Source organism: Nelumbo lutea, chromosome 6 (genome assembly GCF_056320005.1).
Source record: "Nelumbo lutea isolate HS-2025 chromosome 6, American lotus-T2T, whole genome shotgun sequence".
Classification (NCBI taxonomy): domain Eukaryota; kingdom Viridiplantae; phylum Streptophyta; class Magnoliopsida; order Proteales; family Nelumbonaceae; genus Nelumbo; species Nelumbo lutea.
In genome coordinates this window covers 66455761-66468143 of record NC_142689.1, presented here as the reverse complement: position 1 = coordinate 66468143, position 12383 = coordinate 66455761, and the positions used below count along the sequence as shown (strand labels likewise).

Here is a 12383-nt window from a genome sequence, read left to right as displayed (position 1 = left end):
CAACCACCCAAACATCAACAAAAAATTAATAGTCCCAAATCATTGCCTCTTCTATTCAAATGTGACATCAACTTTCTTGAATGGAAGAGGCAAAGACTTGGGACTATTAATTTTTTTGCCATCATTTAGATGGTTGATAAAGAAAACTAAATGACACTTAAAGGGCATTTGTATTTTTTTCAAATGTCATTTAACCGCAAGTTAACATCTGATTAACAACAGGTACTAGATTGTCACATTTTGAAAGTTTGGGTACTGAATTGTCGCATTTTAAAATTTGAGGACTAAAGCGACACTAGGCCCAAAGTACAGGGTATTAATAATTTTTTTTTTCTATTTTTATTTATAATATTTATAATATTAATTTTATTATAATCAGTTCAAATCGAATTGAGCTCAAATAACATGCAAGTATCGACTCGAATTGAGTTTGAGCCACATACATGAACCTAGATCAAGCTCAAATCAAGTTCGAGCTCTGTGTTTTTTAGTCAAATTCGAGCTCAAACAGCCTGATATTCATCTCGATTCTACTCAATTACAACCCTAAATAGATTTTTGCTCGATGAATAAGCAATGAACGAAAGCCACATTAGATTAGAAATTTAGAATAGGTAAGGCCTAAAGCCTTGTTGATTGGTGGATAGCCTTGTTTCTATCTTTCTAACAATTTAGTTTACAAACAGCCAGCTAGCTAGGTAAAGTGCAAATGAGCCAAGCTTTTGACAAAGCTGCAGGGCTCCAGAGTGGCAGAGTGGACACAACCAAAAGGCAAAAGCACTTTGATCGACCATCATCATTTAGTTGAGGAGGCTCTTTTAAATGCCCATGTCCCAGAAAAGTAACAAACAGGCTATATGAGTATATTTCAGCTCAGCAATCAACCAATCCTCGTGTGTCATTATAATCAATTTCATGCACCAAAAACAACTTGAGCCATGCTGTTACCATACTTTATTTTCATTAAGCAGGGTAAGGTTTTTAAAACGGGTCTGGATAGGGAATTGTTCTGGGACCGGTTTTTGGGTCAAACGGTTCAATTGTCCGATTTGAACAAACGATTTATTTTGATTTAAACAAATAAAAATGGCCAAAAAATGTTTGTCTGGGTTAGGTTAATGATTTGACTGCTCGAATTAATGGGTCACTGACCAAATCGATAGTTATTTGTCAAAAAACAATGTCCGATCCAGTCTAATCTTGACAACCATGGAGCAGGGAAATCTCATGAGAGGACCTGGAACTGGAATGTTAAAATTGAGGGTAATGATCATGGCTTCACGAGGAAGCAGTCAAATAGTTTGAGACTTTGAGCCCTACTACTGTAATTAAAATTTGCCACGTCAAAAGTACCAGTAGCACAGGGCGTTCCGTGTCCTTCAAGGGCTACCACAAATAAATTCCCTCTGCTGTTCCTGAAGAAAATCATTGGGGAAACAATAAATCAAGGCAGTCTAGATCTATTACCTACAAATTGTTCCCACATCTTTACCCACATAACATCACCTTCGTGTATTGGGAGGGATCTCCCCATGAATGACAAGGGAAATATTTCCAATTTGCAGTTATAATGTCTTCCTATGTGAGAACAACTCATGGGCAGCAAACCCCACCCTGCACTCTTATGGAAGTCGGATTAGATCCTCACAAGACCATACACCATTTGCACCAAGGTTTTCAAAACCAACCCGGAGACCGAATTGGTCAGGGGTCCGGTTCCCAGGTCAAACGAACGATGAGCCCATTCTGACAAAAAAATAAATAAATTAAAATAATAAAAAACAATCAAAACCGTTAAATAATTCGAATGGTTCAACTGCCCAAATCAACAATTTGCTGACCAAATCAACAGTTTTTTTGCAAAAATCCGGTTTTATGAAAAATGGAACCGATCACCTGAGCGGTTCCCAATTTTCCAGTCCAACCATCCAGTCCGATTCAGTTTTGAAAACCATGGTTCGCACAGTCCCTTACAAACTAGTATTAAGAATATCTCCCCATAAAAAAAAGGCATACAAGGACGGAAACATTCCTAATGCACGGCTGTAAAAGGCTGTGAGGACCGAGTGAGTACTGAATCCGATCTCATTTTTATGAGATGCCCTCCTTATTTACACAATCGGAGCAGCGCTGAAATTCTATCTAAGCAAATCCAAATGGCATCGAATGGTGGACAGATCATCAAGTTTTACCCCTAGCGTATAAGAGAGAACTTTGAGGCCAAAGCGCTCAAAGCCAGTTGACTGCTTTGGTTGCATCATTTGCCTTAACCATGCTTTGATCCTTTATCTTATTTTGAGCAAGTTCCACTGTAATACCATTCCATTCATTTTCGTAGTTCCTAAAAACTTGGTTAAGGTCATCCATATGCCCAACCGATTAAGGTGATAGGGTCTCGATAAATAAGCATGTTAAAGGAAAACGTATAGCATTTGTACTCCTTCCAAACTAAACCTTAACAATCAATAACTAAGACAAATGAAAGTATAAAGTTCTGGAAAACTCTTGAGAAGCTGTAAATAAATTAGAGACCACATTAACAATCATCCCAAAAACCCTTGGGCAGAGTACACTCTTCACTCTCTCAAATCACCTGTAACCGCTAAGAGACACAGAAAGGAAAAGAGAAACTAAAGAAGTAGAATCAAAATCTTCAGTAGCCAACGTCATAAATTTTACAGAAAAGAAAAATAAATACAAAATCGCAAGCAACACAATCAACCTCTGAGAAGCGTCTCCATGGCTTCAAAGAAGAGTGGTGCCATATCGGGACTAGGAGTCTTGATTGCACACTTGACGCCAGGGATACCAACAACTGCTGTAAGTTCAATTAGGAATGGGGTTCCCCTGAGGATTTTGGCTGAGAGATATAGTACCTCCTGGTTTGCATGCCTCCTCTTTGCAATGAAGAAAATGTTGGATGCAGCAAGGCGGTCAAGGGTGGCTTCAATGCTGTTCACCACGGCGCCTGATATGTCCTTAGTGACCTCATTTGAGTCAGGTAGGGACTTCCATGTCTGCAAAGCAACAGAAAATCTGAAATGATCAGAATGAGCAACAGAAATAAAACAAACTTCAATCCATATGCTCGCCCAGAGGAATAAAACATTATCTGACCAAGGTGAAAGCAGGGAAGAAATTCGCTTGTTATATAACAATCTGGCATAAAAGCAACAGGATCTGCTAAACTTTAAGAATTTACCTCAAGAAAGGTTGTACGCTCCATTTTACCATCCTCGGAGAAGAAGACCAACAACGAAATTTTATCATTGAAGTACCACACAGGCTGTTGATTATTTTTTACCGCAACCTGCAGAAGGGTACTTGGAGGACCAGGAGAGACATTCTGGAACAACGCCATAGGTAGAAGGGTCCTGGCCGATGTGCCTGGTTGCAATTGTGGGACCTAAGGAACAGAAGAAAAATTATAATTTTGACAGACACAGAAAACGAACTAATCAAAGGCCAGGTATCTACCTGCAGGGGTGCAGCAGCTGCAAGACCAAGTGTATTCTTGTTGAACTGAATCATGAAACCATCAAGAGTGATCTGTGTGTTGTTCTCAAACAACATACTGTAAAATATCTGTCCATCATGTTGTGTAAGCTGAGCACTTATCTGTAGGCCCTGACCGTTGGCAGACGGTAGCAAAACAGGTAAAGGAGGGCTGCAGAGAGCGTTTGCAATAATAATAAGTGTCTTTAGCATAATATGCATTTATAACCCCAAAACTGTTGGTTATACCGGTAGACAGGCGGTAAAATTCAACAATACTCACACACTAGGTTTTGGAGGCTCATCAGCAGGGACAAGTGTATTATCCAGGCCAATCAAGTCACCCAGTAGGTCTGGCACTGGAGCAGGAGGTGCAGGTACTGGTGCTGGCTGCCTTGCTGCAGCATTGGGAACATTACTTGAAGCAGTTGGTGCTGAAGTACTACCATCAGCCGCATGAGAAGGAGTTTCAGAATAACCTGTCTCACCCCCATCAGGATATTCATCATCTTCTGGTCTTTGGACTGCAGTTTTCACACGACTTACAAATGCATCTGGTGGCTTATGATATACAGAAGATAGAGTAGCAATGTTTGCTAGAAGCTCATCAAGAAGTGAAGGATCAAGTTGGTTCGAATCATCGCTGATCACAGGCTTCTCTGCTAACACGACATCTTTAGCTGCCTGAGATAATGGGGGTCAAATGTCATGGGTTAATGGTAAATATTACAATTATCTTAAGATATTATAAACATGCACAACCATAGAAGTGCTTATATACACTAGATCTACCTCAGGATCAGTTGAAAGAAGGCGCCAGTAAATGTAGGCACGATCCCGGAGATCTGGATTGTCTGTCTCTACAGTGGCATTATTCAGAACAACCTGTAGAAGCACAGTTAAAGCATATACCAAGATGGCACGAAATCATATAGAACAACAATCAAGAACTGTGAACTTCAAAGCATTTTCCAATACACAGAAGAAGAGTAAAATCAACTTTCTAGATTGTAGTCCGATTTGTAATTATCACATGCAGTTTGATGGCATGACCAGGGCATGCAGAAATACACAACAGAATCTAAAATACAAGCTATTTTCACAGTGTAACATATCTGAACTACTACTATAGGCCAATAAATTCATCAAACATGGATTCAACACCTTTATAATTGGGAAGAGAAATGCATAACCAGACCCAGTCTATGTATCATGTTAGGGTTACCCAACCTAAACCCTCAAAAAGGGAGGAGGAGGAAGGAGAAAGAAAAAAATAAGTAGCTAACTGGCCTGCAAAGAATAGAAAAAAAAAAAAAACTAAAGGAAAAAAAAATCTATAAAGATCAAAGGAAATTTACATATTAAATAGTCAAAGCATCATGTCTTCTTGTTGATTATTGGTCTTGACAATGTCTTAAGTGAGACCCTTCCAGTGTTGGGCCCCAAGTCTCCCAGACCTATGCACATGGCATATGTTTAGATATTGAGTGGTAGCAAACAGGAAGAAAAAAATGGTTGTGGTGGAAATAAACAAAACCTACAGTCATGTCAAGGATAAAGGATCTTCAAGTGGTATGGAAAGACTGACTAAAACAACCCCAACAGGAAGGTATAACCAGAACAAGTGACTGATTTACAATGGGGAGAAAAATTACTGACTACAGGAAACAGCACAGGAACCATTTGTATTAAGAACAAGACAGCTTGATAAAATGTCTCAAATCAACCACGAAATAAAAACAGAATCACGCTAATAGTAGCCATAAAGGCACACCTGAATCATCTGTTGCGGGCCTTCAGTTGGCTTCTTTAAAAATAGTTTGACGGTTGCAGTTAGTAATTGCAACTGGACTTGAGCAGGCTCTTCTGGAAAACTCTCTAAGAAACTTTCAAGGAGCTCATCAGCATTGTCAATTCTTTCCGCATATTCACCAATTATCCAGATCATTGATGCCTGTGGAAACCAAAAGAAATGTTGCAAATTATATGAATATGAAGGACAATACAATAAAATTCAATGGGTCCACATAAACTAGACAACCTTTGCTTCGGGCTCATCTAAAGTGTCCAAGCTCTCACACAGTGTTGCAATAATAGACTCATAGCTGCATGGAAATATAGAATTCAAGAATAAGCTTCCAAACAAAAACTATCAATTAGCAGGAAACTCAACGACCAAATACACCAAAAAGATCTGAAACTTACGTGTTAGGGTATCTTCTAAAAATATCCTTGATTACTATAATAGCCTCCTGAACGACATAATTAACCTTTATTTTTATCAGCTCAAGCAAAACACTTATGCATCGCTCAGCTGCTCTCTCTAACTTGATAGCACAGCGACCAATAGCACGGACAGCCTTTCTAACAAAATCCACATCTACTTCTGTGGCATATTCCTTGAACTCCAACAGAACCTGGAAGAACACACTAATAGAGTAAATGTATGCCAAGAATGTAAAGAAACCCACAAGTTTCAATACAGATTTGTAATTTAGGTACTGGATTTGATCATATCAGCTAAGGTGCCATTATTTTTCCTTTTTCTTTCTTTTCTTTTTTCTCTAAAAAGCTAACTTGAAGAATTATGTACCTGGTCTATGTTCCGATCAGAGGCAAGCTTTATCATGATTTCTAATTTTTCCATCTTCACATAAATTGGATCATTGTACTTGCAGAAGAAAACCTATCAACAGACATCATAGCTACATATTCAGATTTCAGAACCACCTTTTATTTGTGGGTGTGTGTTGTGGGAAGGGGGGCGGGGGGACAGATAACATGACTTTAGACAAGGACTTTATATCTCAAATCACCTTAATTTCATGGGCAAGGATAGTAGGCCGCTTTTGTACAATAAGGTTGATGTTTCTAAGTGCAACATACTGTATCTCAGGTTCTGCAGAAAGTAATGTTACAAGAGGAGGAGCCATTTTCTTGCAAAGATTTCTGACCACATCAGTGCTAGTGATGAGTTCCATTTGTAGAAGGATCATCTGCAACACCCACTTCATGATGTGATTTAATGCATGGATGCCATAAAGAAAGGAACATGAAAGAAAAAGTGAAAATCATCAAAGTTTTGAATCAGCATACAGATGAGCATTTGGTATTTGACAGTTCTACCAACAATGATGACAATACAGTTTAAACCAAAGAAAATAAATGCCACCTTAACAGCTGATAGTACAACTGCACAATTTGCATGTTGAAGTCGTGGAGTAACTCGCTCCACTATATTTTCAGCTTCACGAGCATCAGCTGCCTTGTATTTGGAAAGAGCATCCAATATAAAAACTTGACCCCATCTGCACAGCATATAAATCACCTCAGGAGTTAGATACAACCCAGTCCACCAACATATAAATCACCTCAGCATATAAATCACCCCAGATAACCAACATTGGATATTGGCCTTCTTTTATAACAAATGAATTACCAACTTACTAAGGCAACTCACTCAGACAACTGGCTGTGACAAATATATGAAGAACTAAATTTCTCAAGAAATTTATGTTGAGATTGATGTACAGTTAAGGACTTGAATGCTAAACCACCTCATGCATAGAGAGGCTAATAAAAGAACAGGCTCTATCTAAAGGCGAGGTTTAGAGAGTAATAGTGGCAAGTGATAGTTTCATTTCTGGTCTAATTCTGTATCAAAATTTCTCTTTTTTGTGTGATACCCTTCAGCCTCTTCCATGTAATATCTTTTTTTTTTTTTTTTGAACAGGTAAAGTAATTTATTGATGAGAAAAATAGTCACACAAAGGTGGAGGAGACAAGTAAATCAGCTCCACCTCATAGGGAGATCAGAGATCCCATACACTGACGGACTTAAGCATCAGCAATACATTTTGATTACAAAATTCTGGAAGGACTGACAACCAGGATGCTAATCTAGCCACTATACACTGGATCAACACCTTTGGGCTCTTCTTCTCTTTTCTAAAGATTCTGTTATTCCTCTCCGACCATATAGTGCTGATAACTACCGCAGGGATAGATCTCCAAATGAGCTTGCCCTTCTTTGATAACCTCGGAAGATTCCGGCCTTCTAGCGTCTCCTTTACAGTGTTCGGCATAACCCAGCAAACATCCACTGCAGAGAAGAAATGAGACCAAATCCTCCAGGACAGATCGCAATGAATGCAGAGATGGTTCATAGTTTCCTCGACCTGACCACAATTTCCACAACTTATGTCCTCTAAGCTAAAACCCCTCTTATCCAGGTTGCTTCTTGTTAAGCTTTTTCCTAGTGCAGAGGTCCAGACCAGGAAATTGATTTTTGAAGGGGAAGAGGGGATCCAGATTTGCCTCCAGGGGAAGTCTGCATTCCTACAACCAGTTAGACTATCAGCAAAGGACCTCACCGAGAAATTTCCATTCGCAATTCAGGCCCAAGTCCATTGGTCTCTTGATTGAGGTTGAAGAGAGAAACTGTTTAGGTTCTTTAGCAAGTTCACCACCTCTGCCACTTCCCAGTCTTGAAAATCCCTTCGGAGGTTGGGATTCCACACCACTTCACCCCAGACTAACTCAAAGGAATCAGCCACAGTTGCCTCTTTGTCCTCAGCCACTGAAAACATAAGGGGAAAAGCCTCTTTCAAAGAGATCTAATTTAGCCATTTATCCTTCCAGAAACGAACTCTTCCATGTAATATCTTCATCATTATCTGTCACTATAAAGCAGATGTTGGTGAAACATAGCAAGTTCTTCAGCAAGGAATCATGTGAATTTAAAATAGTCCCTGCCTATGACTGGAGATATTAAGTTGAATTTTGGTGGATGCAGTTTATACAACTCTTGTAGCTCAGTCACAGCATTATACTTACTATTTATTCTAGGCCCATAGACTATGGCGAAGGGTTCAGCTGCTAGAAGTATTACAAGGATTAAGAAATGCAAATCCCTAAATTATAGCAATCTAGTGGTGGAAGGAGATTCCAAGATGGCAGTGCAGTGGATAAAAAACAAGAATCCAAGATGTGTAGCCACATCATGAGGAAGGTACAACACTTGGCTACGAAAATAGGAACATCTTTCAACTGGGTAAAGCAATCAGCCAATGATGTAGATATATAGAAAAGGGGTTCAAAGAAACCATTAGTGTTGGCAATTTGTCTTCTACCTTGAAATATAATGGATGTTTAGTAGGGTAGATAGATAGGGCTAGTCTACCAAAGACGGGTACTTTGCACAGTTTGCAACACTGTAATTCATTAATAAATCAATGAAATGCCAGCTGCTGATTGTAATGATTATGTCAATATAATAATGAGGTGAAATGGATTTCATTTACTTGAAATGATATATAAGTTGAAACCAACCTGCTTGAATAATCACAAGTGCTATTTTCAGCCATAAGACAAGTATCAAAAAGTCAATAGCATTTATATGCATATGTTTACTCAGCTCATTAAAGAGAGGGGGGGATAGATATGTAAGGCATATGTAATAAAAAAAGAAGTTGGATCTTTTCCTCTTTCAAAAAACTAACTTACTCGGTACACTCATTTAAAGCAGTTAAGAGCTTCGAAAGTGTGTGACTTGTGATCTCAAATATTGGTCTAGTACTGGTTTCTTGAATTTCAGCAAGAGCTGCAACAGCGTTTGCAACAACCATAGGATTGTTGTCAGAAAGCAAATCCTTGAGAGTCTCCAAAAATCCTCTATCTTCCACTAGCTCAGCATTTATATCATAAAGTTTGGCAACACAAATAGCGGCTGTCTTTCGAACATAAGGATCATCATCCTGTCAAAGAATAGATCATAAGAAAAACATAAACTTAGATGTTAAACACTGAAGTTCCTTGTCTACACTGCAAAAGCACCATAATCACAAAAAGGAGTAAAGAAATTTTAACAACGAATAAAGTTATATGAGGTTCTACAATACTGAAGAAACAATTCTATTCAAGATGAATCAACCTTGAGGCATCTCTGAAGAGGATCACACAGATATTCTGTAATTTTATCAACCCGAATGCATCCCATTGTCCTTACAGCTAAAGCGCGGATTAAAGGATTTGGATCCTGTGAATCCTGAAAAGATGATCGGAAGTTAAACATTCAATAGGAATTTGCAAAAGCATATTTCATGAGCATTAATGTAAATAAATACTTACATATTCAAAAAATAAAATTAAAATAGATATGCACATGTCATACTGAAGTACTTAAGATTACTGAATCAAATATAGAATCTCTAATTTGCTTTCAATCTCTAAATTTTACAACTAATTTACTACTATTTATTTATAAACTTTGCTTTCAATCTCTAAACTTACCTAGACCTTGGATTGTATTGTAACTTTTTTCCTACACATTGTGCCTTCTAGGACCGGCTGATGAGGCAAACACTTGGGAGTGGTCTTGAGGCTGGCAGTCTCTACCATCTCAATGAAGACATCAATTCAGTTCTTAAAGCTTCAACAAGTCATAGTGGTGAATGCAAGGAGTCTAGTGCAACAAGTCACCAAAGAGAGGAAGAATAATGTGAAAAGCAATGAGAGCGGCACTTGTCTAGACCACATGGGAAGAAAGGGATGGGAGGATCTTCAATGAAAAGAGTAGGTCTAAGTGGGAGATCATTAATACCATAAAAATAAAAGTTGCACATTGGGTGAAGACTTTGGATACCTTCCGAGCATTTTCATTTAATGGTATTTTTTAAAACATGGAAGGAAATGGCACAATCAGCACAAGAAAAGGAAAGAATAGTCATGGATTGGAGACCACAAACAACCAACATTCTAAAACTAAAACTTTTTTTTATCAATAACTGTGAATTGTATTAATATTATGAAAAGTTACAGAACAAGGGAGCTAAACAATCTTAGCTCCCGAGAACAACCATCGAACACCAAAAAAACGATTACAGTACAGCCCAAAATATAGAATTTCTGTTCACCCCTTGTCTAGCTAGACCATCTGCCAATGAGTTCGCACTTCCTTTTACCCATTTGTATTGAATTTTCATGTCCTTAGTCAACCATTTATTCCTCTTTTCATTGCTGTAATTCCAAAGTCTAGAGTTATCCTCTTTTAGCCAGTTTGCCACCACTTCAGAATCTCCTTCTATGATCAGCTTGTTAATTTGCATTACCTTGACCCTTTGTACCCCTTCAAGAGCTGCAAGTATCTCAGCCCTCAAGGAATCTCCCACCCCGATTGGTCCAGAAAACATAGCTAACAGATTACCCTATTCATCTCTTATTACTCCCCCTATTCCGGATGGCCCTAGATTACCCATGCTGCTGCCATCAAAGTTCAGTTTAGTAAAGCCATGAGGTGGAGGGAGCCAACAAGAGTTTGAGGCCTTCTTTATTGGAGCAAGTTCTGCTATCTCCTTCCATTTTCTTTGCAACTCATCAAATGAGAATTCTGCAAACAAAGCCAAGGTTTTGATGGAAGCTTTCTGGGAAATGAAGGAAAGATAGGATTAGGAGGTGTTTTTTGAGATTCAGAAGGTAAGGTACTAGCATTGTACTCGGGCCCCTTAAAGCATGGTGACTGATTGACAGCAGAATCCTTGGCTTTATTTCATGGTTTAAAGTTTGCAAAGCAGTTTGTATTCCAACTGTTGGAAGTGTATGGGGTCTCCTAGGTGGTTATCTCTTGGACAAAATTCCATTGTCAAAACCCATGGATTTACAGACACGCTATTAGGGAAATTGAATGATTAACAAGGGAGTTAAGTGTTACTTATAAGTAGGTGAGAAGAACAGCAAATGGGATGGCAGGCACATTAGCTAAACAAGGGGCAAATAGGTAGCAAATGTTTTGGGCTAAAATGTAATCTTTTGTACCTTGGGAATGGGTAATATCTACACATTGATGTACTCTTGGGGGTAGGTAATATTAGGGAAATTGAATGCTTAACAAGGGAGTTAAATGTTACTTTTAAGTAGATGAGAAGAACAGCAAATAGGATGGCAGACACATTAACTAAACAAGGGGCAAATAGGCAGCAAATGTTTTGGGCTAAAATGTATTTATTTGTACCTTGGGAATGGGTAATATCTACACATTGATGTACTCTTGGGGGTGGGTAATATTCCCACAGTGTTGTAACTTTTGATCTGAAATATAATAATAAATTCTACCTTTGCGAATCAAAAAAAAAAAAAAACGAAAGAAAGAAAGAGAGAGAGAGAGAGAGAGAGAGAGTACCTAGAATCACCATGGTCTTTTGCAAGATGGTCGAGACTCAGTTTGGAAAGAAGATTAAACAATGAGGGCGAATATTTCAAGAACTCTCTGAATGTATGCTTTGAAGATGAGAGAACACTACATCAGTCTTCTTCAGTTACACTCCATAGCAGAATGTAGTTGCAGAGAGGAAAAATAGGCATCTACTAGAAACTGTTCGTGCTCTCTTGTTTCAAAGAAAGATGCCAAAGAAGTTCTAGCCTCATATTGTTCTCATTGCATCTTATTTGATCTATAGGATGCCATCCAAAGTATTGGGTATGAAGACCCCCTTCTTTATTATGTGTCCAGATCAACTTGTTTTTCCTTACCACCAAAGGTTTACGGTTGTGTGTGCTTCATTCATGTCAAGGATCCTAAGAGAACCAAGTTGGATCCTAAGGCTACCCGTAGGGTGTTTTTGGGCTATTCTCCTACATAGAAGGGATACCAGTGCCTTGATTTAGTTACTAAGAGGAAGTTCATTACAAAAGATGTCACATTTCATGAGTCTCAATCATTTTTTGACCCTCCTCAAGATCCTCTTTAGGGGAGACTAGTGAGATGGAAGAGTCTTCCTTAGGGGCTAATCCTTTTGTCTCTACTCCTACTCTTCCAACTACTCCTCTTGATCCAGTTCCTACCAAGCCCACTGAGTCTACTTATCCAATTAAGCCTCCAATTGATGGGCCCA

General features: G+C 38.6%; 1 protein-coding gene across 1 annotated transcript in view; it reads right to left on the bottom strand.

Moving 5' to 3' along the window:
- Positions 1-2479: 2479 nt before the first annotated feature.
- Positions 2480-12383, bottom strand: part of LOC148849347 (beta-adaptin-like protein C) — a 51764-nt gene continuing 41860 nt past the window's right edge. Inside the window, exons 3-15 of the mRNA XM_088948868.1 lie at positions 9428-9541; positions 9001-9251; positions 6668-6803; positions 6312-6491; positions 6089-6181; positions 5701-5912; positions 5537-5600; positions 5270-5449; positions 4288-4380; positions 3779-4179; positions 3478-3667; positions 3203-3406; positions 2480-3017 (exon numbers count right to left, since the gene is read on the bottom strand). Of these exons, the coding sequence (XP_088804994.1) occupies positions 2718-3017; positions 3203-3406; positions 3478-3667; positions 3779-4179; positions 4288-4380; positions 5270-5449; positions 5537-5600; positions 5701-5912; positions 6089-6181; positions 6312-6491; positions 6668-6803; positions 9001-9251; positions 9428-9541 (2418 nt within the window). The 3' untranslated portion in view covers positions 2480-2717. The remainder of the gene's footprint in view (positions 3018-3202; positions 3407-3477; positions 3668-3778; positions 4180-4287; positions 4381-5269; positions 5450-5536; positions 5601-5700; positions 5913-6088; positions 6182-6311; positions 6492-6667; positions 6804-9000; positions 9252-9427; positions 9542-12383) is intronic.